The 26,574-nt window shown below is 42.9% G+C and overlaps 1 protein-coding gene across 1 annotated transcript; it reads left to right on the forward strand.

Annotated features, from left to right (window-relative positions):
• Positions 1-704: 704 nt before the first annotated feature.
• LOC127584572 (protein NDNF-like) lies at positions 705-13,311 on the forward strand. Its single transcript, XM_052041346.1, has 4 exons — positions 705-791; positions 6,029-6,234; positions 7,519-7,622; positions 11,326-13,311. The coding sequence occupies exons 1-4, from the start codon at positions 705-707 to the stop codon at positions 12,687-12,689; spliced, it is 1,761 nt and encodes a 586-aa protein (XP_051897306.1). The 3' UTR covers positions 12,690-13,311.
• The last annotated feature ends 13,263 nt before the right edge of the window (positions 13,312-26,574 follow it).

A 26,574-nucleotide genomic window follows, 5' to 3' on the forward strand; every position in this document is an offset into this window, starting at 1 on the left:
GAGTGTTGCTGACTGATCCATGATCAACACTTAGCTCCGTGTCTGTTTCTGCAGGTGCCTTCTGATTCTCTGGGTGCTCCCCAAAATTTTCCTGTTTTTATTTTAGACTAATTTATCTCATTGAATTTGTGAAAAAAAATGGTTGTTTTAATTGCCTGATAAAAACCATGTCCTCTCTCAGAGTATTTCACATAAAATACAATGGAGTAAAGTCTGTTTATTTTCATGTACTAAGAGCTTTAAATACACTAGATGTGTACTGGGATGTCCTAGACTAGATATTTCTTTGTATTTTTCATATTGTAGCAAAGGAGGAAGCTTGTACTTATGGTGTTAGATGAAGTTTAATCAGCAGCTTGTGCTAAAGCTGGATTAGGCTTCAGTATTGCAAATATTTGGATTCATCAGGCTGTCTGTTGCATAACCTGTGGGAAGGATCAGAAACTAGAGACTGACTCAAAGATGGTGATAGACTGAGTCACTGGGGGAAGTGGTTAGTGAGCAGGAAGAAATTAAAAGCTTGATATCTGGTAGCATTAGTGTAAGACGCAGCCTCTGTTTCTTAAGAGCAGGGAGAGGAAGACTTGCTGATGAATCTGGTGAAACTGGAGATTCCAACTTTCAGCTGCTACTCAATGGTTGCTTTGTGGACTTTGTCCCACCATTGATGGGCCACAGATCCCATGTTGTTGTAGGTGGCCAGAATGGAAAAAGATGTGAATGTTGCTGTGAAGCCTACACCTGATAGACGATGGGCACTTTCCATTGGACAACAGACTATTGTGGTATTGGTATTGTATTGGTTTGTTATTGTCATTTGTACTGAAGTACAGTGAAAAACATGTCTTCTGTACTGTTCGTACTGATCAATTCAAATGGGAAGTGTGAAAGTACTGGATGGAATAGAACAAAACAAGTGTACACAGAGTATTGTGTAACAGAAAAATCAGAATGTCAGTGGGCTGTGTGGAATGGAACAGGGTTAATATGAGCAAGGTGCTGGTGCAATGGATCTCTGTAGATGTGAGCAGACTACTGATTAGTGGAACACAGACCAAACTGTTGTGCAATGGAAAGATGTAAGTGTGCACAGATTTGTGTAATAAGAGTGTGAGCTGAACAAATAGTTGTCTAACTGAACAGTGCATGTGAGAAGAGAGTGTTGAGTCGTAGAACTGAGTGTTAGCAAACTGTTGTTTATGTGAGCAAACCGTTGTGTAATGGGACAGTGTGAATGGGCTGTTCTGTACTGGAACAGTATAAATATTAATGGTCTGTAGCTGTCACGGCCGACATTTATTGCTTGTCTTGATTGCCTTTAGGAATGTGATAGTGAGTCTTCACAAACTATAAGGAGGTGCTAATTTGAAGGAAATCAATAAATAACTAAATATTCCCAGAAATTGCACTGATTGAAATTAGATTCCAAACCAGAGCATTGTAAGTGACATTGACTGACATTTAAACTCATGCACCCTAATTGAGTCAAATTCAGAAGCTCTTGGACAAGTTAATTAATGACATGCTCTGTTAGGAAGGGGGAAAACATCAGCATCAGTTTCATCTGAAATAAAACCTTTATTTCTTGTTTGCATTTTCAACTTTAATGTTATAGAGGGTTTGTAATCATTCCTTAACAGAAGCAGATCTGCACTTGCCCTTTCCCAGAAGAAATTAGCAACAGGGATCCGTAAATGTGAAAGCGGAGGTTTTGATGGACAGAGATGCATGTTCTAGCAGCTGTGCAAACAATGGACAACAACCTCTCACCAATCAATTTCCCTGACCTTGTGATCTATTTTTTTTGCTGGAACAAGATCGGATGTGAGTGCATAACCTGCTTTTAGTACATTCCTCTGTGTGTTATTTTTAGGCAAATTTTATCCCAATAAATAGCCAGCCACCTGAAAATGGTGCATAATGATTCATACATCACATTTATTGATTGGACATTGCACAGCTTTGTATCAAAGGTTTTGTCTTCTGGACTACCTGCTGTCTATCATCCCCCTCAGTAAATAAAACATATTAAAAAGTTTACAATTGCCTTTGGTATGAATGTCTTAAGTTGCTTCAGGTGTCATACAACTTGGGGCTTCTTGTTGGGTTGGGAAATCAGTGAATTTCCATACGGCAAGACTGACAAACACCGCTGAGGTGACTTTTCAATTGACCTGTCTTTTTGTATTGCTGGTTTGGAAAGAATTGTTGTTCTTGGGGCCAGGAAAATCCTTTGCTCCTCTTTGACCAGTCAAATGGGATCTTCATCACCCATGTCAAAGTACAAGCAGATTCTTCATTGAATATATTGTTCATAGGATAATCCCTTTGATGGTGTAACCACTAACTCCATATTGCTCCCCAACAGGATGGCATTCTCCAAGGACCACCCATCAACAGTGTAGCCACTCTAGATGCTACCCCTCCAACAGTGCATTGGTTATTCAGTACTACCCATCAACAGCGCAGCCGCTCTCAGTAGTGCTCCTCTGACAGTACATTATTCACTCAGAATTACTCGTCCAATAGTACAGTGCTCAGTACTGCCCCTCTGATTAGTGCAACAATGCTTCAGAACTACTCTTCTAACAGTATGCCACTGTCTCAGTACGGCCCTTTCAGTGGTGCAGTTTTCCCTAAAATCTGCCCTTCCAATAATGCAGCACTCCCAAAGTATTGCCCTTCCAACACTGCAGTGCTCCCTCAGTACTGCTCCAACAATGTCACAGTCCCTGTGCTCCCTGTCCAAAACCATGGTGCTCTAAGTACTACCCCTTTGACAGTACCCCTTTCCCTCAGTACTGCTCTTTCACTCCTGCCCTGACGGTGTGACATTGCCTCAGTTTTGCCCCTCTAGCAGTGCAGTGGTCCCTCACTGTTGCCTGACGGTTTTGTGTCCTATCAATAAGATCCTTCTGATAGTGTTGTGATCCCTCGTTACCCCTTGCTAACAGTGCTATTCCTGCTCCTAGCATTGTACTGGAGTGTCCGCCTAGCTCGTGAATTAATCGCTTCTCATGAATGTTAATAAAGGAGAGGGCAGATGGCAGGTTTTAACAGCATCAAAGTAAAATAGGAAAACACTGTTTGGGAGTTAAGTCCTTTGCAAAAACCTCTCACAGATTTCATTGTATTCAGACCACATGGCCTTCAAAATATTTGTCCAAAGATTATGTTCACATTTTTTGCAAATTTAATTTACTGAGAAATAATAAGGTATTATACAAAGAACAATACACCAGATTGTGCATTTTATAAGTCTGCAGCTTCATAAGAATTTTGTACACAAAATATTCTGCCCATTTTAATATAAACTCAAAAAACCTTTATGCTCTTTTGCCTCTTAACCTTGTTTAAATCAGCGCTCTCCTTCTCTGCACGACAATCAATTTAGCATTCATAACATTCCTGCTCCTTGCGGTCTTCTCCTCTGGGAATTGCCTGTTATTATAGAGCATCCTCGACAGATGGGATGTCCCTTGACTGTGAGCTGCCATGATGTCAGGGCAATGCTGTGTATAATTGGATAGATGTGAATTGGACCCTGTTTTGCACCGATTCTCTCAAACATCAGCTGCATCACCAGCAAATCTCACAGTCCCAGTGGGATTAAGGCTGTGCATGCATTTCATCACTCTTGCTGCCACTAACAAGTACAGAGCCCCAGCGACAGAATTTTTTTTAAAAACATTTTTATATATTACAGTCACTGGTTTATGTCAAACAAAACCAGTCTGAAAGAATTTAAGAGGCTGGAGCATTGTGAGGAGAAAAGGACTATTGGACCCAAACACATCACAGGTAAAGTGAACACAATTAGCTTGTTGTAGACTACATCTTTTGTGAAATGTTTCAATAACTTTGCAAGATTATTTCATTGCACCTCCTATACTTCAGTAGAATACTTGGTGCTGATCTTTCTGTATTACTGTTGTTCCCAAGCCTTTGTCAAACATTCCAGATGTTTTGGTGTGTTATCTGATGTTTTTTTTTGCATTGTGTTATGTATATGTTTTGTATCTGGCTGTGCTTATGTCTGTGTGTGATTTATCACTCTTAATGTGCCAGGATTACCAAAGCGGTAGTCTTGTTTGTATGTTGTGTGTGAAGCTGTATTTTGTCTGTGTTCTGTATATCTGTATGTGTATGTGCCTTCCTGTGTTTCCTGTATAACTGTTCTGTATTTTGTGTGTGTTGTGAATGATTTCAATATAATTCCTTTAACAAAGCTTTCTGCACCACTGAGTAACACAATGTTGAACAATGGGTCATTTTGGCTTGTACTTTCCCAAGCAGAATAAATGAACCCTCGCTGACAATTTGACCAGACTGCTCATTTAAAAAGGCATACTCCTGAATTTCCACTGATCTCCCCCACAACCTGGAAGATGAGTGTGAACTGGAGTAGACAAGGGTTTCTGCTGAGAGGCAGAACCGTCACTGGGTTTGGGAAGATTTGATAACATCTGATCCTTGAAATCAGCAATGTGTGAATGGAACCCAGAGGTGGTGCCTTCAAGAGTGCTGAAGGCAAGACAGCCCATGAATCTAAGGCCATTTTATATGCTGAGTTTTGGGTGGCCGATGATCTGGCTCTCAGAGGATGATTCTGCCTCCATTGTCTGGGAAATGGTGCATTGGGACCCACCAACCAACCTGTCTGCAGAGCCCAGGAAACCACCGGGCAGCTGAACGTTCTCCTGGGGTTTCCTGGGAGAGGTTGGGGAGGCTTTGTCCTCGATCATAGGCTTCAGGCAACATGGCTGCAGAGAGTGGGGGCTGGAGGTGGTGGGGGCAGGGGGTGGTGCAGGGCATTCAGACAGTAGGCAGCCTCACTTTTGGGGAAAATGAATGGCTTTCAGCTATGGAGGTGGGGGTGGGAGTGTTAACAGTCACAGGCCCTTCAGCCCATCGTATCTGATCTGTCAGGCACCCATTTGCAGTAATCACATTTTTATGTTCCCATCGACTCCCACCCACATTTTACCACTTACAATAAGTTGTCCCTTGTGTGTAGGGGACTGGCCAGTTAACCTACCAACCTGCATGGATGTAGGAGGAAACTAGAGCACCCAGGGGAAACACAGCTCCAGGGAGAACATGCAAACTCAACAACAGACAGCACCAGAAGTCAGGATCGAACCTGGCTCACTGGAGCAATGAGGCAGCAGCTCTGCCAGCTGCACCACTCTGGCAAGGAAGGAAAAGGGAAAGGTCAAAGAGGAAGGGATGGGTGGGGGGGTGGTGAGGAATGAGGTTAGGGTGGTGGCAAGGGAAGGGTCCACAGAAGAGGTTGTGGGCAAGATCCTGTGCATAAATACAAAGATGGAGTGTGTGCTTGCACGTCTCCATAAACATGTGCGCCTGTCTCCATATACATGTGTCTGCTAAGTGCAGAGCCTGGTCTCCAGTTGTCTCGGACGTCCTTGCCAATAGACCGAGACCTTGGTCTGTGGTAGCTGGTATACAACAGCCATTTCATGTGAAAAGGATATCACACAGGCATCTCCCACTCCAAAGAGCTGGAGTTAAGCAAGTCATCCTTGATCCTGAGGAACCCAAGAGGAGCACAGCTTTACCATAATCGGATTAAAACATCTGAATGTCGTTAGTGTAGAAACTGCCAAATGATGGGTATGAGATTAAATGTAAAAGAAACATTATCCTGACTGCACTATCCATGATAATATAAAGAACAAGGGTCCAGGGAGAAGCTATCCAGCCCTTTGAGTGAACTACTGACTGATGCTGGAACACTGTACACAGCTTGGTTTGCCAGAATTCTGTAACAAAGATTAAGTGGACCCAGAGCAGAAAAAGAAGCGGATTCCATTATAATAGGATGTGTTTTCCTTGAGAGGAAAATATTAATAGAACAGTGACTTCTATTCAAAGGCACTTCATTGCTTCTGCACGGCATTGGGACATGCTGGGAACATCTGGTACTGTCTAAACATTTTTTTTATTTAACTAATATAGACAGATACAAGGTGCTGTTGTCTGATGTTATTTGCACTTTCGTCTCCAGCTTTTGGTGGAAATGTTGGTGTCCCAGGTACTTTGCCAGTTTCTCCTTCACCTTGGACTTATCTGCCTATGCCAAGGTCACAGTCCAGTCTTTGCCCAGCAACAAAGATGGGAGAGAGTCACCAATGAAGCCATGTACAACTACTCGCCACTCCTGCCAGATGGCACAGAAATAACCATCTTCCTCTTCAGAGACCTGCCACAGAGGTAAACACTGCACAGGCTTGTGCTACAGCTAATGCTGTGAGGTGTACAAAAGAAAGAGTAGCAAACAAATCTCCTCCCAGGAAAGTGAGCCAAGAGAAAAAGAGGAAAAACAGATTAAAGAGCTAGTTTCCCATGCTGAGGGGTCTGTCAGCAACCAACAGTCAGTCCCGGGGTTTCACCTAAAGTGATCTCTCCAGTGCAGAACTGTAGGAGTGCTGCATGGTTAAACCTTGTACAGTATTGGGAGAGGATTGCATGGCTAGAGGTCTCATCAGTGAATAACATAATAAGTAGCAGGAAAGCTGCTCATCATGAAGCCGTTCTGACAAAGGGTTACAGAGCCAGTGTTGACTGTTTTATTCCACCGATTCTGCCGCACCTGTTGTTTTCCCAGCAGTTTCTGTTTTCATTGGAAACAGATTCAGGAGTGGACTATTCAACCCCTTGTCTCTCCTCTGTCATTCACACGAATCATAATTAATCCCATTTTTTATTCTCCCCACATGCCCACCATTGAATGGTGGAGTAGGTTTGAGGGGATGAGTGGCCTACTCCTGTTTCTACTTCTTATGATAAATAAAGAAGCTCGACACCTTCCAGGATTAAGCAGCCCACTTGATCGGTACCTCATCTACCACCAGAAAAGTTCATTCTCTCCATCACTGGTGCACCCTGGCAGTCGGGTGTACCATCTTCAGTTACTCACTAAGTCTGCTCTGACAGCACTTCCCAACCCTATAACCTGAACCAGCTAGGACACAAGGACAGTAGGTGCAGGAGAACACCACTACCTCAATTTTCCTCCAAGTTGCACATCACTGACTTGGAGTTATATCATCATTCCCTCAGTGTCACTGGGTCCAAATTCTGGAGCTCCCTATCCAACAGTCCTGTTGGGGATACCTTCACCAGAAGAAAAAACACAGTAGTTCAAGGAAGCAGCTCACCACCATCTTCAAGGTGAAGTGGGGATGTGCAATAAATGATTGGTTTTCCCTTGATTTCCCACATCCCCAAAAAATTTTAAGATACTGAAGTTATTCAACAAACCATCTGCTGGAAGAACAGCGGGTCAAGTAGCATCTGTGGAGGAAAGGAACTGTGAACATCTCAGGTTGAAATGCTGCATCAGTCCTATTCCTGCTCCTGATTGTTGCTCCAGATTCCAGCAACTGCAGCCTCTTGTATCTCCAGTGAAGTTATTCAACTTATTGTCGAGCCTACAGCCATTCCTAAATCATGTTATGGTTTGTTGACAACTCAGTTTTACTCTTTTCTCCACAGCCATTACTTCCAGGTGAGGGACAAGAGCCCATTCTCCATCAGAGTGAATCCTTGCGATGCTGCCCTCGAGTGGAAAGTCACCGTTCACGACTGGCCAGCACATGGTAAGGATTCATGCAAAACTTACAACAGTAGATAACCCAACAGTCTGGTGGGGCCAGGGCTTTTCACAGTGAACAGAGAATGAAAACAAAATAGGAATGAAGCAAATATGAAACGTGAGATGAATAGTCTAAGGAAACCTAAATGGTGCAAGAAACATTGATGTGAAGAGATAGCTGGATTATTTAGCTATCCTTTACTCTATACATTTCTCTGGAGAAATTATCCTGCTTTACTGGGAGATTATGCTGTATTTGCTTCCTCTCCTCTTTAAATAGACCATCTACTAAATCTACCATGCACTCTGTCCCACAGCTGTCACCAAGTTGGTAATCTCATACTTCACATCCTGCATACACTCCATCAATATCTCTCTCGCTATCTCACTTTCCCAATTCTGACGAAGGGGTTTCATCCTGAAACGTTAACAGTTTCCTTTTCAGATGCTGCCTGACATACTGAGTGTTTCTGGTATTTTCTGTTTTTATTTCAGATTTCTAGCAGCTGCAGTTTTCTGATTTTACATTGCTGTTGTGTTTACAGTTCAATATGGTGACAAGCTACAAAGCTCAACATGACATGGATGTAACAATGCAGGAATTCACAACTGAATGATTAGGTTAACTTTAAGTCTCAAAAGGCACTGGATTGTAGCTGCAAGAAGTGAATGAACCTGGGCTCTCAAGCAATCTGCAGATTTCATTAGGTTAAGTCCTTCACTCTCTCTGTGCACCAGCACATTCGCCACAGATCCTCTCATTCACGATCACAGTCTCCCACTCTCTGCCCTTATGTAAACTCCAACATGAACTACAATTCTTCAGATCACCAAACTAAAATTTGACCCACTACAAATTCACTCATCCTCCCCAAGAACTCTTCCTGCTGACTTATACATATTCCATTCCCTGAGCTGTCACAGAATGAAAGACGTGCATGTCTATAGCACGTTCATACCTCAGGACTTTCCAACATGGTTCATGACTGATGAAGTGTAGTCACTGCTGTAATGTTGGACATTCACATCTCCAGACTGGAATCACTTGCATCTTCAAAGATTTTGCTGATTGTAGATAATCTTATCATTCAGTGTACAGTAACACAGACTATCTCACCTCAGAAAACAGAAGTAGGAATTGATGATATTTAAGATATTCATAGAAATGGCTTGCACCCACCCCTTTAGTAAGAAAGTTGAGTTCTCCAGAGAGTTTAGAAAAATCTAGGCTGACTCTCCAATTCCACCACTGATGCAGTCCATAAGACCATAAGATACAGGAGCAGAATTAGGCCATTCGGCCCATCAAGTCAGCTCTGCCATTTGATCATGGCTGATTTATTATTCCCTCTCAACCCGATTTTCCTACCTTCTCCCCATAACCTTTGACACCCTTACTAATCAAGAACCTATCAACCTCCACGTTAAATGACTTGGCCTCCACAGCCATCTGTGACAATGAATTCCACAGATTCACCATCCTCTGGCGAAAGAAATTCTCCTCATCTGTTCTAAAGGGACGTCCTTTTATTCTGAGGCTGTGCCCTCTGGTCCTGGACTCTCCCACTACTGGAAACATCCTCTCCACATCCGCTCTATCCAGACCTTTCAATATTCAGTAAGTTTCAATGAGATCCCCCTCTCATCCTTCTAAACTTCAGCGAGTACAGGCCCGGAGCTATCAAACGCTCCTCGTGCATTAACCCTTTCATCCTCGGGATCATTCTCATAAATCTCCTCCAGACAGTCTCCAATGCCAGCACATCCTTCCTTAGATATGGGGCCCAAAACGACTCTCAATACTCCAAATGTGGTCTGACCAATGCTTATAAAGCCTCAGTATTACATCCTTGCTTTTATATTCTAATCCTCCCGAAATGAATGCAAACATTGCATTTGCCTTCCTTACTACCAACTCAACCTGCAAGTTAACCTTCAGGGAATCCTGCACTAGGACTCTCAAGTCCCTTTGGACCTCTGAATTCTTTCCCCATTTTGAAAATAGTCTATGCCTTTATTCCTTCCACCAAAGTGCATCACCATACACTTCCCTACACTGTATTCCATCTGCCACTTCTTTGCCCATTGACCTAACCTGTCCAAGTCCCTCTGCAAACTCCCTGCTTCCTCAACACTACCTGCCCCTCCACCTGTCTTTGTATCATCCGCAAACCTGGCCACAAAGCCATCAATTCCGTCATCCAGATCATTAACATATAATGTGAAAAGTAGTGGACTCAACACTGATCCCCAAGGAACACCACTAGTCCTGTAATACCATGGGCTCCTATCTTGTTTAGCAGCCTCATGTGGAGCACCTTGTCAAAGGTCTTCTGACTCTCCTTTGTCTATCCTGCCTGTTACTTCCTTAAAGAATTCCAATAGATTTGTCAGGCAAGATCTCCCCTTAAGGAATCAATGATGAATCAATCAGCCTATTTTATCATGTGCTTCCAAGTACCCTGAAACCTCATCCTTTTGGTATTAGTTTATTATTATCGCTTGTACCGAGGTACAGTGAAAAGCTTGTCTTACAAACCGATCGTACAGGTCAATTCATTACACAGTGCAGTTACATTTTAATAACGGACTCTGAAATCTTACCAACCACTGAAGTCAGGCTAACTGGCCTATAATTTCCTATCTTTTGCTTCCCTCCCTTCTTAAAGAGTGGAGTGACATCAGTGATTTTCCAGTCCTCTGGAACCATTCCTGACTCTAGTGATTCTTGAAAGATCACTACTAATGCCTCCACAATCTCTTCAGCCACCTCTTTCAGAAACCTGAGATGTAATCAGTCCGGTCCAGGTGACTTATCCACCTTCAGACCTTTCAGCTTCCCAAGCATCTTCTCCTTTGTAACAGCAACTACACTCACTTCTGCTCCCTGACTCTCTCAAATTTCTGGCGTGTTGCTGGTGTCTTCCACAGTGAAGACTGACGTAAAATACTTATTCAGTTTGTTCCTATTTCTTTGTTCCCCATTACTACTTCTCCAGCGTCATTTTTCAGCAGTCTGATGTCCACTCTTGCCTCTCTTTTACTCTTTATATATCCGAAAAGACTTTTGGTATCCTCTTTTACATTATTGGCTAGCTTACCTTCATATTTCATCTTTTCTCCCTTTATTGCTTTTTTAATTGCCTTCTGTTGGTTTTTAAAAGCTTCACAATCCTCTAGCTTCCACTAATTTTTGCAATATTGCATGCCTTCTCTTTTACTTTTATGCTGTCGTTGACTTCCCTTGTCAGCCACGGTTGCCTCATCCTCCCTTTAGAATACTGCTGCTTCTTTGGGATGAAATTCCTGTATCTTCAGAATTATTCCCAGAAATTCCTGCCATTGCTGCAGTTGTTTGGATGAGATACTAAGCTGGGTCCCCACCTGTGTACAAATACCTGTTGACTTTTTGAATATTTTCTTTGAATGTGTGATCAAAAAGCACAGACATGGTGGGAGGTGAGGAATGGCGAAGAAGGGGATTTTGACTGTCAAGTATCATATAGTAAGGTAATGGATCTGTTCACTTTATAACTGTTGGAAAGCTGGGCATGTTGGGTGAAAGATTGTGGAAGGGTGGACTTTTTGAGTAGGTCTAACCAGGATTGCAAAGCCCACATTGCTCCTCAACTTCCATAGCCCCTTTGCATTTAACTAATCGCAGAATAGAGATTGACAAGTCTTATTAGAGTTTCTCTGTATTTCAGGCACTTACTCCTCTGAGAAGCTGAATAAACTTGAATGGAATCAGGTTACTAAGAGAGATCTTTTCAGCTACAAGGGAAACATAGCACAGACTTATGTACGAGCTTCATCGCACTCCACCTTCCACAGGCTGGAGCTCCTTTCAACTGAGAGGAACACCCAAATCAGAGTCTACCTGACAACCAAGCCAGAGAATGAGCCTCCTTACCCAGAGCTGCCATTTGACCCTCGAGTAAATGTTGCGTCTGTCGGACAGACAGCAGTGACCCTGGCCTGGAAGCCCAGCCCATCAGTTTTACAGGATGAGGAGAACATTCAGTATTGTCTCTTGGTCAACCAGAAGCACAACTACCAAAGTCTGTGTGCTGCCGAAAACCAGGCAGAGCTAGGTGATGGCCTTTGGCCAGATCTGCCAGTGGTGTCCATCTACTCTGGGGGTCAGGAGATCTACCTCACCAGAACGGAAGATATTCAACTCCCCACCCATCTTCTCAGCAACCCAATCTCCAGGGAACCAAAGATGGATGTCATGCAGCTCTGTGTTGGCAACAGAAACATTTATTCAATATCAGAATTGCAACCCAACACCCAATACTACTTTGATGTGTTTGCTGTTAATGTCCTCACCAACACCAGCTCTGCCTATACTGGCACCTTTGCAAAAACATTACAGTGGCCAGATCCAAACATACTCAGTCTGAAGGAAGGAATTATGATCCAGGTTTACGTCCGGAAAGATGGTCTGAAATTCTACAGCTTCAGGCCCAAGACTTGGCACAGAAGGGTGCAATTCACGTTCCACTCGTGTGGAAAAATATACGTTAGGATTGAGAGAAATGGGAAGGTCATGGTGTCTGAAAGTACAGAAAACCTGAAGCATTTTCAGCTTAATGGAAAATCCAAAGCAAGATATATCATAGGGATCAAATCCATGGGGCCCTCAGAGGTCCTTGTAAAGATTCTGGTGTCCACACGTCCCAACAAACCTCTCTTCCCTCGTCTCCCAGACAGCCTTAAACTGAAATCATTTGACAGGCTCAGAACCTGTAACTCTGTCACTGTTGCTTGGCTGGGAACAAGTGAGCAAAACAGGTACTGCCTCTACAAGAGGGAAATAGGGGGACAGCAACTGGAGAGAGAAAGGAACAAACAAAACTGGTGCTTCGGCCCAGAGACACGGAGAGTTTCAGAGAAAGTGGGCTGCAGGCATTTTCACCACCTCAACCCTCAGCGAGCAGTGGCGGTGGAGAAGGTCATGGGGTTGAAGGCAGGGACCACCTACCTATTCGATATCTATGTGATTGGGCACAAGGGGCATTCCGTTAAATACCAAGGTAAAGTCATAAAAACAAGGAAAGCATGTTAACTTTACCCAACTTCAGAAATAAACCCTATACAAATGTCTTCCAAGGAAAAGAGGGGTAACCAGGGCCCCTGCTAGCAAGCTGCAAAATCAAATAACTGGACCCAACATTGCCCAGGTGAAATGATTCATGTGGATTCAAAACAGTGACAAGATCAGTGTCTGCCAAGTACTTAGTGGGACCATCCCTGCAAATTTTGCCAAATTCTGAACCTTCCTCCACATGCACCTTTTGAAGTCTTCAAGGAATTCTATGCGGAGAATTTTTATTGGTACGTAACAGCAGGAAGACAAACTCTTGTATTTCTATTGCACCTTTCATGACTCAGGACTTCCCAATGAAGTGCTTTCTAAATAATGTCGACAATTCCAATGGACCGGAGGTCTGTCCAGACTTGGTCACATCTCCCAGCATTACACAGAGCCCAGTGTGAGGGCACACAACTTTGATGCCCGACTAAATTAGATGGGCTGATGTAACATTTGTTTTTGCCGTTGTAGGAAGTTTGTGTGTCTGCCAGTGTTAGAGAGAGGGAATGTGTCCAACAGCAATGAGTGGGATTGAACCAGCGATTTCAACTGGAGCATTCAATCAGTTTTTGAGAAATCACGGTAGACTTTGTGCTTTTTGTGGTAGACACTTCACACATTCATTAGTCTGATGTTTTGAAGGACCTGATAGACATTCAAAAGTCACAGAATGCTTGCAGCCCCATCAAGTCCAAACCTCATCTATTTAACAGTAATCCAGCTAGTCCCAGCCTGCTGCCTTTGCCCCACAGCCCTGCAAATGTTTACCTTCCGGATGTTTATCCAGCTTTTTAGCACCACATTTGAATCTGCCTCCACTACTGCCCCTAATAGTGCAGTCCAGATTTCAACCACTCACTACGTAATAAGATCTTTCCTCACATTCACCAATCACCTTCTTTTCATTTCCCCTGGTTCTCAATTCTTCCCCTTCAGCCTCTCATGATCTATAATCTCTATTGCCCTTCATGTTTTTAAATGTCTCTGATTCCTTCATAACCTCTTGTGTTCCAAGGAGAACAACCCTAAATTTTCTAATCTATCCATGCAACTAAAGTTCTTCATCCCTGAAGCGAGACTTGAAGGGACTTGGGGTGAAAGAGGCTAAAATTGAAAAGAGGCGAGTCTCCTTGCTTGCTTGAGAGTTTCACTTGCAGGAATTTAAGAGGTAAGCTCATTGTTAGTTAATTAGCCAATCACCTATTATCAGCAGTCAATAAAAAAGTTAGGGTCAAGTGGAGAGACTATTTTGGGAGGGTTTGTTGTCTAGTCAAAGTGCTGCTCGTTGTCTAAGTGTGAGCTTTGGTGAGGAGGGTGAGCAACAGGTAAGGGTAGGTTCTTTTTTTGTGTCTTTTTCTCCCTCAGAACTTTTTAGTCATGGCAGGTGAGCTGAAGCCTGTGTCATGCTCCCTCCTATGCAATGTGGGAACTCAGGGAGGCTGCCAGTGTCCCTGATGACTACATGTGCAGAAAGTTTGTCCAGCTGCAGCTCCCGACAGACCGCATAACAGGCACTGGAGCTGCGCATGGATTCACTTTGGAGCATCCATGATACTGAGAATGTTGTGGATAACGTGTTTAGTGAGTTGGTCACACAGCAGTTTAAAGTCCGAAGGAAAGATGGGAAATGGGTGACCAACAGGCAGAGCAGCAGCGGGAAGGTAGTGCAGGAGTCCCCTGCAGTTAGCTCCCTCCTAAGCAGATACTGTTGGGGGAGATGGCTCATCAGTGGAAGGCAGCAACAGCCAGGATCATGGCAACATGAGTGGCTCTGCTGCACAGGAGGGCAGGAAAAAGAGTGGCAGAGCTGTGGTGGTAGGGGATTCCATGGTGAGGGGAATAGACTGGAGCTTCCGTGGCTGCAAACAGGACTCCCAGTTGGTGTATTGACTCCCAGGTGCAAGGGTCAGGGATGTCTTGGAGCGGTTGCAGGGCATTCTAAAAAGGGAGGGTGAACAGCCAGATGTCGTGGTGCATGCAGGTACCAATGACACGAGGAAAAAAGCAGGGTGAGGTCCTTCAAGCTGAACTTAGGGAGCTAGGAGATAAATTAAAAAGTAGGACCTCATTAAAAAGGTAATCTCAGGATTGCTGCCTGTGCCATTTGCTAGTCAGAGTAGGAATAGCAGAATAGTTAGGAAGAATATGTGGCTTGAGCGGTGGTGCAGGAGAGAGGGTTTCAGATTCCTGGGGCATTGGAATCTGGTTCTGAGGGAGGTGGAACCAGTACAAACTGTATGGTCTACACCTGGGCAGGACCAGGATCAATGTCCTAGGGGGATTGCTTGCGAGTGCTGTTGGGGAGGGTTTAAACTAATATGGCAGGGGGATGGGAATCCATGCAGAAAGACAGAAGGAAGCAAAGCAGAGACCAGAGCAAAAGTTAGAAAAGACAAAAGTCAAATGCAAAGGACACAGTGGTTACTAGATTCTAAAAGGACAATGAAGGTAAGGGCACTATCTGAATGCCCAAGGTCAGTGAACTTGTGGCAGAAATCAGAACAAAGGGGTATGATTTAATGGCCATGGTTGCAGGGTGGAGATGATTGGGAATTAAATATCCAAGGGTACCAGGTAATACGGAAGGATGGGCAGAAAGGTAAGGGAGGCGGGGTAGCACTCTTAATTAAGGATGAGATCAGGGCGATAATGAGAGATGATACAAGATCTAAGGAGCAGAATATTGACTCCATCTGTGTAGAGATTAGGAAAAGTAAAGTGGGGGGGGAAAAAAATCACTGGTGGGAGTTGTCTATAGGCAACCGAATAATAACATTACAGTGGCACAGGCAATAAACCAAGAAATATCTGATGCCTGTAAGAATGGAACAGCAGATGTCATGGGGGACTTCAACTTCCACATAGATTGGATGAATCAAGTTGGTCAAGGCAGTCTTGAGGAGGACTTCATAGAATGCATCATGATAGCTTTCTTGAACAGCATGTTAGTGAACCTACAAGGGAACATGCTCTCTCAGATCTGGTCCTGTGCAATGAGACAGGTAAAATTAACAATCTTGTAGTTTGGGATCCTCTTGGAAAGACTAATTACAGTATGATCGAATTCCTCATACAAACGGAGGGTGCAATAGTTTGATCTAAAACCAGTGTATTGTGCCTAAACAAGGGAGACTACAACAGGATGCGGGAGGAGTTGGCTAGCGCAGAATGGAAACAAAGGCTATATGGTGGGACAGTTGAACAGTGGAAGACTTTCAAAGAGAATTTTCACAGTGCTCAACAAAAGTATATTCCAGTTAAAAGCAAGGACAGTAAGGGTGGGGTGAGCCAGCCTTGGATAACTAAGGAAATAAAGGAAGGCATCAAACTAAAAGCTCATGCATACAAAGTTGCCAAGAGTAGTGGGAAACTAGAAGACTGTTGCTTTTTAAAGTTTTCCCAAAGAACCACTAAGCAAGTAAGGAGGAAAGGGAAGATAGATAAAGTAAACTAGCACAAAATATAAAAACAGATAGTAAAAGTTCTTATAACTATATAAAGCAGTAAAGGATGGCTAAAGTGAACATACTGTAGGTCCCTTGAAAGATGAGAAGCGGGAATTAATATTGGGTAATGTGGAAATGGCTGAGGCTGTGAACGACTATTCTGTGTCAGTCTTCACGGTGGAGGATGCGTCTAACAAGATTCCCAAAGTTTCTCAGAAGTAAAACCAGAAGATGCTGGAAAAACTCAGCAGACTCAGTACTGATGAAGGGTCTCCCACTTGAAATGTTAACACTGTTTCTCTTTCAGGTGCTGAATTTTTCTAGCATTTTCTGGTTTTGTTTTAAATTTGCAGCTTTTTAATTTTCCATCACGGTTAAGATGACTGGTCTATAATTACTGATTTATACATCGAACAGCACAGGAACAGGACCTTTGGCCCACTATGCTATGCTGAATTAATTAAACTAGTAATTAAACACCTAACTAAACTAATCCCTTCTGCCTACACAAGGTCTATATCCCTCCATTCTTTGCACATTCATGTGCCTCTCTACGAGCCTTTTAAATACCTCTATCATACTTGCCTCCACTACCAGTCCTGGCCGTGCATTCTAGGCACCCACTGTTTTTAAAAAAAACTTACCCCACACATCTCCTTTGAACTTGCCCCCTCTCACCTTGAGTGAGATTTTTATACCCTTTTTAGACAAGAGTGTAATATTTGAAGTCTTCCACTCAGACTCCATCAGAATCTGTGGATGTTTGCAAAATTATGACCAAGATCTCTTCAATTTTCTCCCTTACTTCACTCGCCAATCTTGGATGGATCCTTTCTGGACCAGCTGATTTAACTACTTAAGTTCATCTACTTTTTCGGGTACCTCTTCTATCAACTTTTGATCCAGCCAGAATCTCATCTCTCTTTTATTTACTGAGACCTCAGCAGTAGCACCATCCTCGATGAAGACTGATGTAGCCACTTCGTACCTCAAATCAATACCTTCTGCCTTCATGGAGGTTTTCTTTTTGGTCACTCTCCAAACTCATAGTATTCAGCTGAAATTCAATTTCCTTTGTTCATGGTTTATTCAGGCACGTGGAAAGGAACCACTCAGTTACAGAGCTTCAAGAAAACAAATTACAAATCATACTGAATTACTGTATTCCCCAAGAACAGTTGCATGTGACCGGTATCATCCAAATCTAAGGTAATATCATAGATCAGCATTTTTTTGACCAATGTACAAACACTTAGTTATTATTTCTTGACCAATCTGGGTTCCCTGCCTCCTGGTCAGTATTGAAACATCCCTTCGAAAGGTTATTTGTACTCAACAGGGCTGTATCAGTAGCCACATTTCCTCTGCTGACCATGTCTTCACAAACCTACCTCCCATATTCCTGTGGAGATTAATTGCCTAAAATCTACATGCTAGTTCCCATCTCTTTCACCCCGTAGCTATTCCATAGTCTGCCCTTCTGGAGTCAACAGATCAGTTCTCTCCTGTATATTTCTATCTTTATTATCATGGGCACTGCTATGAAGTGGCTACAATCCTGCGGCTATGTTATCTTTATCTTTAAGAGAACACTCCAGTAGGCTCTTTGTTATTACTTGTACTCCCACCAGGTCGAACTTGTTCAATAGGGCAGAGACATTCATTCTACTACAACGTGCATTTTACCAGCTGCATTAACGTCCTGAGTGACATAAAAATATTCTCTAAAACTATTCTGCAACCTGACAAGCCTCACCTTTCCTTTTACAAATCTTTCCATTAATATGCCTAGCAAATATCTGAGGATTCTGTACATTTGCTATCATGCTTTCTCCTTATTTCTTCAGTTCCTTTTTAACTTCCTCTGAACTTTCTGTAATCTACCACTGGCATACCAATGAACCCTCCTACTGGAAAGAAGTGTTTCTAGATATTTTGACAGCCAAACAGATTTTCTTTAAGGGTATGTTGTTTTATATCCAATAACATGCAACTGGGGAGGAGGTATACAAAATTGGTGTGGTTGTTTAGATTTGCATTTACAACATCACTGAAATTCTGCTCCAACCCAACTCGGACAGCAGGTTCAAAAATTATACAAAGTACTTTGCCTTAGACAAGCATCAGAGACAGATCACTTTAGAAACCCAACATCAAGTGGAGATTCATCAACTCAGTACAATTTTCCATAAAATTCATGAATGTTTATGAGACTCTTGTATTTCAGTCTATAGATAAATCAGGAACTATTTAGGCATTTGTCCCTTTAAATAACTTTTGCAACTTGAGATAATATGTAATCTTGAATTTACTTACCTTTTCAGGATGTTGTAAACAGTTCACTGCCAAAGTGTCATCTCTTTTAATAAAAGCAAGCATGGTGGTTATTTGGAGCACAACAGGATCCCAAGAACAGTAGCTGTCATACAAGCATGACATTTATTTCGACTACTCCATGCCAGGGATTACCCTTCTACTTTACATCACCTTCCCTACCTACATACCCAGTGTTTCCTCCCTCAATGCACTTAGCCACCTCAGCTTCCTTATTGCAGGAAAGATGAATACCAATTTTCACACTGCAATGTGTCACCATCAGCAATGTGATAAGGCTCAAGAAAATCTTAGTGACGGTGGCTGAACCTTCAAGTGCTTTGGCATGAGGCTAATTTCCAGTTGAGAATGTCAGTTTTAAAACAGCAGTGTTTCAAATGTAGTTTACCAAAACTCAACAGGGCTGCTTTTCAACAGCCTATAAATGCTGCAGGCAGTCTTGAATCAATATGGTTCCTTTCTCTGGGGCAGAGTTTCACAGTTTACAAACAGATCAGTTGGGACTATTTGCAGTGCGCCGCAAGCATTTGGAAGATTAAAAAATACCACTGATAATCCAGTTCCCCAGCTTCCTCCCCCTTGCTCCCTCCCACCCCTAACTTATTGGCAAGTAATGGCAGCATCACACATCTTTCCCTCCAAGGGGATTTGAGCCTGGAACTACATGTCCCAGTGTAGCACGGGTCAAGGGTACTGTACCTGCACTCCAAGGTGTGTGCATGAGAGAGAATTGTGCAGAAAAAGACCATTTGCCTCAGGTCTGTGCCAGACTTTCTCTATATAAGCTTCCTCTGTACCCTTCCTCATCTCAGCTGATTGTAAATCTTTCTGAATCCTCAAATTCTAGAATCGTGGAGCTGAAATAGAAAATGATATGTTTATCCTCTCAATTTAACTAAATATTTCACTGCAAGTGGTTTTAAATGTCAATTGTAACAAATTAAACTTCAGTGTGATTAATAATAGCTGGAGTGTGAATAATTATGTTGAAATTGCATGGCAAGTGATAAAGACAGTGATTAATTATAGAAAATAAAATCTGTTTGAGTGTGACTGAGTGCAAAGTTAGGCAGTTGCAACCCCTACTGTTGGCCTGGTCAAATTGCCACTGAGCGACTCAACACTTAACAAGTCTCCAGTCAGACGTGTAAAACTGGAATCAACCCTCCAAGAATTCAAAGCTGATTTCTTACAGCTTGCTAAAAAGCAAACCCTGTTGGAAAAGAGCACCATTTTCTTGTTCTCAATTATCCATTTATTAATTGTAAAAATTTTGGAAATGGCAATAAGGTTGCTCAGTTGTGAAGAATGCTCCAGAGATGATTGACCAAGGGAAAGCTGGGAGTGAAATTTGGAAATGTCAGGCAAGAGAAGAGAGACCGCAAATGCTGGAATCTGGAGCCAAAAGGCAAGCTCTGGAGAAACTCAGTAAGTCAAGCAGCATCTATTGCAGTTGTATAAGTTGTTGGTGAGGCCACACTTTGAGTACAGCGTACAGTTTTGGTCACCCCTGTTATAGCAAAGACATGGTTAAACTGGAAGGAGTACAGAAAAGATTTGAGAATGTTGCCAGGTTCAGAGGGCCTGAGTTATAGGAAGAGGTTGGCTCGGCTAGATCTTTATTCTTTGGAGCATAGGAGAATGAGGGGTAATCTTATAGAGGTTTATAAAATCATGAGGGGCATAGATCGAATGGATGGAAGCAGTCTTTTCCCCAGGGAAGGGGAGCCTAAACTAGGGGGCATAGAATTAGGGTGAGAAGGGGAAAGATTTAAAAGTGACTTGAGGGACAACTTTTTCCACGCAGAACAAGCTGCCAGAGGAAGTGGTTGAGGCAGGTACAATAGTATTATTTAAGAAGCACTTGGATACATACATGCAGGGGTGGGGCTGAGAGGAATGTGGGCCAAATGCAGAAAATTGGGACTAGCTGGATGGGCACCATGTTCAGCATGGACTCTTTAGGCTAAAGGGCCTGTATCCGTGCAGTATTGCTCTATGAAAAACTCTACAGTTGATGGTTTGGGCCAAGACCCTTCAGCTGGACTGATATAGGGGAGATACCCAGTAATAAAGAGGTGAGGAGGAGCAGGGCAAGAGCTGGCAAGCAATATGTGGATCCAGGTGAGGAAGGGGTTGATTGGCAAATGAAGCCAATTGTGGGAGGGAAGGGTGGAAATTGCGACAGAGGCTGGGAAGTGATAGGTGGAGACAAAGGCTGCAGATCATGGAATCTGAAGCGGGGAAGGTGAAAAGTGGAAGTAAATAAGAGACAGATGGTGGGCAGATGTTTCAGGACACAAGTCAGTGATAATAAACCAGATTCTGACAGGACAGGAGACCCAGTGAGATGGTGTGTGGGAGAACCAGGGTTGATCAGGAGAGCGAAAGGGACAGAGGAGCAGGTTACCTCAAACTGGAGAGTTTGATGTCGACTGTCCATTTCACCCTCACAGATGCTGCTTGACCCGCTGGGTTCCTCCAGCAGCTTATATAGTGGACTTGGCAATGTAATAGTTTTATCACTAGTCCAGTTGTCCAGGAAGGGAGAGCAGCTTCAAGTTGCTGGGCATCAACATCTCAGGAGGCTCCATCTTAAGCCCAATGCACTGATGCGATCGTGAAAAAGGCACGCCAGCCATTCTACTTCATCAGGAGCTTGAGGAGATTTGGTATGTCAAAGACTCTTTCAAATTTCTATAGATGTACAGTGGAGAGCATTCTGACTGGTTGCATCACAGCTTGGCATGGAGCCTCCAATGCACAGGATCGAAAGAGGCTGCAGAGGGTTGTGGTCTCAGCCAGGTCCATCATGGGCACAACCCTCCCCACCATAGAGGACAACTTCAAGAGGCAGTGCCTCAAGGCAGCAGCATCCATCATTAAGGACCCTCACCATCCAGGACATGCCCTCTTCATCTTACTACCATCAGGGAGGAGGTACAGGAGCCTGAAGACCCACACTCAGTGTTTCAGGAACAGCTTCTTCCTTTCCATCAGATTTCTGAATGGTCCATGACACTACCTCTTTATTCCTCTTTTGCACTATTTATTTTTGTAACTTACTGTAATTTTTACGTCTGCTGCCGCAAAACAACAAATTTCACGACATGTCACTGGTAATAAACCTGATTCTGATAATAATCTAGAAAATACAAATTGAAAGTGAGAACTTAGTTCTTAAGAAAACTTAGGAAAATGGGTCTCAGTAAAACTGGCCATGAGACTGCTGGAGATGCAAGAGACGGTAGATTCTGGAATCTGGAGCAACACAAAGTTCTGGAGGAACTCAATGGATCAGGCAGAACCTAAGGAAGGAAATGGACAGTTAATGTTTCAGGTCAAGACCCTTCATCTGGGCAAAGAGGGGAGATAGCCAGTATAAAAAGGTGGCGGGAAGGGGTGGAGCAAGAACTGGCAGGTGATAGGTGGATCCAGGCTGTTGGATTGTCATTAAAAATCCAATTGGTTCACAAGTGCCCAAGGTAAAGAAACCTACTCTCCGAGCCAGTGAGAGATTCCAGGCCTTCAACAACTTTCAAACTCCCTTTTAAAAGGCTGAGTCCACTCAGTTGTATTAAACCTTGGGATGATCACAAGACAAGGGGGCAGAAGTAGGCCATTCGGCCCATCGAGTCTGCTCCAAAGAAAGGAGGAAAAATGAAAAAGAAATGAGAAATGAGGAGAGGGGGCAATGAAAGAAAAAAAAACTATTCTAATCCCAATTTCCAGCCTTATCCCCATATCCCTTGATACCTTGACTGATTAGATATCTCTCTCTCTCCTCCTTAAACACCTCCAATGATCTGGCCTCCACTGCTGTACGTGGCAAGGAATTCCATAAATTCACTACCCTCTGGCTAAAGAAGTTTCTCCTCATCTCTGTTTTAAACCTGTACCCTCTAATTCTAATATTGTGCCCTCTGGTCTTGGACTCACCCACCAAGGGAAACAGCTTGACCACATCTACTCTGTCCAGTCCTTTCAACATTTTAAATGTTTCTATAAGGTCTCTTCTCATTCTTCTGTACTCCAGTGAGTACAGTCCAAGAGCTGACAAATGCTCATCATATGTATGCCCTTTCATTCCGGGAATCATCCTCATAAATCTCCTCTGAACCCTCCCCAACATCAGCACATCCTTCCTAAGATATGGGGCCCAAAACTGCACACTGTATTTCAAATGAGGCCTCACTAGTGCCCCGTAGAGCCTCATCAACACTTCCTTACTTTTATACACTATATCTCTAGAAATGAATGCCAACATAGCATTCGCTTTCTTTACCACCGATCTGACCTGGTGGTTAACCTTTAGGGTATCCTGCACGAGTACCCCCTAGTCCTTTTGTACTTCTGTACTTTGAATTTTCTCTCCTTCTAGATAATAATCTGCCCGTTTATTTCTGTTTCCAAAGTGTACAACTGCACATTTCTCAACATTGAATCTCATTTGCCATTTCCTTGCCCATTCTCCTAAACTATCCAGGTCTCACTGCAACCTTCCTGTCTCCTCAATACTCTCTACTCCTCCGCCTATCTTGATGTCATCCGCAAACTTAGCCACAAAACCATTTACTCCATCATCCAAATCGTTAATGTACAGGGTAAAAAGAAGCAGCCCTAACACCAACCCGCGCAGAACACCACTAGTAACCAGTAGCCAACCAGAACAAGATCCTTTTATTCCCACCCTTTGCTTCCTGCCAACCAGCCAATGCTCCACCCATTCTGTTATCCTACCTGTAATTCCATGACCTCTCATCTTATTAATCAGTCTCTTGTGCAGCACCTTGTTAAAGGCCTTTTGAAAGTCTAAATACACAACATCTACTGCCTCTCCCTTATCCACCCTACCTGAGATTTCTTTAAAAAACTCCAATAGGTTGGTCAGGCAGGATCTTCCCTTCACAAAACCATGTTGGCTTGGACCTATCTTGCCTTGCACCTCTAGGTATTCCATAACCTCAAGTTCATATAACCCTGAAGAGCAGTTAGTCGCTTGACCCTGTCTACTTCACCCTTCTTGTGTTCATTACAGAGAAGCTGAACTGACACGGGAAAGCTGTACTTTGCCAGAAGCTGGAAGGGAAAGCAAAATAACAACAGCAAATACTGGAAATACTCAGGAGTTCAGGCAGTATCTGTAGAAAGAGAAACAGTTAATGTTTTAGATCAATGAACCTTTTATCAGAACAATAGAAGGGGATTCATTGGCTTTTGAGACCAGACCCACAATCTTACTATTTTCCATCATGCCAGCTGCTGCAACACCACAGTTTGAATTCCATTAGTGACCAAAACGGGAGAAAAATGTGTCTGAACCTTCATTTTTTACCAAGATAAAAGGTACAAGAAAAAGCCATCTAATAATGCCATGATTGGTTAGGTGAGTCTTGTCAAAGCACACTTTGCAGGCTAATTTTTTTTTAAACTGATCACTACAGATTGTTCACCACTTTCTCAAATAAAACTAATCCAGTCACCAGACAGAATGGAAAAACCTCAGGTACTGGAAATTTTCAGTCAGGTGTAGGGAAGACTTAACAGTCTGTATCTGTGGAGAGTCCAGACGATTAGAGTCATGCCTGAAAACCTGAATGTAAGTCAGGTGGGCTTATTCATCAGAAAAAGGGGAAAAAGTAGGGAGTGAACGGCAGACCAGACTGCTTAGACAACAGAACAATCAAAACTCCACTCCAAGGCTTTTAAGTCCTCAAAACAGTATCATTGGTACTTCAGGAAACCACACTTCCCCAATGATCAACCTGATGCACACAGTACTTGCTGTTTATTCTTCAACAGCTTCAAGCACACAAGCACAATTGCTCTCAGAAGGTCACCAGCCTCGAAAGTGCTTCAGGCAGCCAGAGAAACCTTCCTTGATCCAACACAGCCATGGCGTATGGACAATTGATTTAACTGACACCAGAAGCAGAATCATTAGCTGGCCCCCGAATCTGCCTACTCCAGGACACACTGAAATGAACATCTGGTTTATTAAACTGCAGCAACTTGACTCCTGAAGTATGACAATTGGTGACATTTCTTAAATGGCCTGATGGTCATGACATCAGTTTACAGCAAGCATCACCCAACTATCACAAGAGGCAAGCTCACTCATCATTAAATCCTACCAATCTAAAATCATTCTTATGTACCTAATATATGGGCATCTGCTCCACAATTCCCTCCAGGATTCCTTAGAAACACAAGCTTTACAGTCAAGCAATGAATACTCCATGTCTATGGTCAGCTGGGATGCATCCATGAAGTGGTTCCCCAAAAGTGTCCAACCTGCCTGTTCGTTAGAATAGCGGTCCTACACTTGCACCATGCATTTCACATCTTTCAGAATATCCCAAAGCACCATACAGGTAGTTATAATATTGGAAACACCGCATCTGATTTGTTCACAGCAATATTTTAATGACCAGATGTGATGTTGGCTCAGGGGTACATTTTGGCAAGGAAACCAGATCTCTCTCCTGCTTTTCTTCAAGTTCATGGGATACTTAATGTTTCCCCTCCCAAGTAAAGGGCTTCTGTTTAAACATCTTACTTTAAAGAGTAATCAATTAAATAGTGATTAAGTGGCCTTGCAGCTAGAGGTCTGGGCTATTGATTCGGGGATACGAGTTTGAACCTCACCACAGCAGCTGGGGAATTTGAAAAGCTAACATTATTAAATGTGACCATGATACTTCGGGAAACTGCAAATACCTAGATTCATGAATGTCCTTAGTAGAAAAAACTCATTAGCCTTGCCCACTCTGCTCTATATTTAATACCACTGTGATCTACTCTCAGCTACTATCTGCAGTGGCGTAGCAAGTCATTCAGTTTTGGGGATGGCAATGAATGACAGCTAACAATTCCCACATTCCATGAAGAAAAATGATCAAACTGCAGGTGTAAAAGATGCAGATAAAGGATCAGAGGTTACATTAGTATTAAGAATGAAGGAGACTATTTTCGTTCTCTAAACAGTAACAAGGGGCAATTTCAAACACAACTCACTTGAGCAAGTGGCACCTGAAGACTGCCTTCATTTCACACTCCATTACTTTGGCAAATCAGCAAATTACAGGACTCTGCCCCTTGACACACTTCAACAAAGTTGCAGTTGGGTTGGGTAGCTCAACGATTACCACTATTACTTCAACCAAGTCTGATCCCCGAGGGCTGCCGAGTCTTAACAGGTTCTTTACAGGATGCTGGGACCTCAGAATCCCTTGTAATTAACCACCTGTGGCCAAAATAAAGTAGCGGCAGTGCACAAAACTTGGGAAGATCCTTCATTAATAGTGCAAAATAGATGGAAAGTAATCAACCAGGTGCATGAATCCACATTCAGAGGACTGTTTCCATTCTGGAGGATCAATGTTAGATCCTGCTTACATTTGGAACTGATTCTATGGATGTGCCGAGTCTGTAAACAAATACCCCACCCAACCTGTTAAAACCAGGTTCAGATTTAGTTGTTTTATCTTCACTTGGAAGCCCAGTTTCCAGATCAGAAGCTTCAATGGAATTAGTTAGGCTCAATTTGCATAATTATGTCTTATTTCAGATAATCAAAGTATTTACAGGGAAATTCTATTATGTGTATATCCAAGTTAAAAACAAATTTTTTTTGGGCAAAATGATTAGTGGGCTTTCTAACATTATGGTTGGAATGCCAAAGCCCTGCACCAGGCATCTATGGTTAAACTTAAAGAACAGTGGGTTGCTTGATGCTCCCAATTAACCTCTTATCCAGTTATTGTGTCCTCACTCAAAGACCATTCTTGATTGAGACACTTTGCTGAGTAAGCGGTCTTCCAGGTTTTGTAAAATGCTGCTGTGAACTAGCAAATCCATCGCCCACTTTATACTCCATCCAGCATTGAAGTAGAGGACAAGCAATCACTCATACGATATCTGCCCTCCTGGATTTTGGTGCACCATTTTGATGGGCATCTCCCAAAATGCTCAAATGGACGAGTTAGCATATTCAGTCACAAGAAATTCCTGAAAGCCCCAACAGTATGGCCGTTAAAAAAAAAACTAGATTGCACTGTAATGCCAGAAGAGACATT

This window comes from Pristis pectinata, chromosome 30 (genome assembly GCF_009764475.1).
Source record: "Pristis pectinata isolate sPriPec2 chromosome 30, sPriPec2.1.pri, whole genome shotgun sequence".
NCBI classification, from domain to species: Eukaryota; Metazoa; Chordata; class Chondrichthyes; order Rhinopristiformes; family Pristidae; genus Pristis; species Pristis pectinata.

Bases quoted from the DNA above. Each gene is read 5' to 3' on its own strand.
- LOC127584572 (XM_052041346.1), top strand. From the start codon at position 705: ATGGAAAAAGATGTGAATGTTGCTGTGAAGCCTACACCTGATAGACGA. The intron at 6,235-7,518 runs GTAAACACTGCA...TTTTCTCCACAG, and splicing joins TTCAGAGACCTGCCACAGAG to CCATTACTTCCAGGTGAGGG. The intron at 7,623-11,325 runs GTAAGGATTCAT...TCTGTATTTCAG, and splicing joins TCACGACTGGCCAGCACATG to GCACTTACTCCTCTGAGAAG.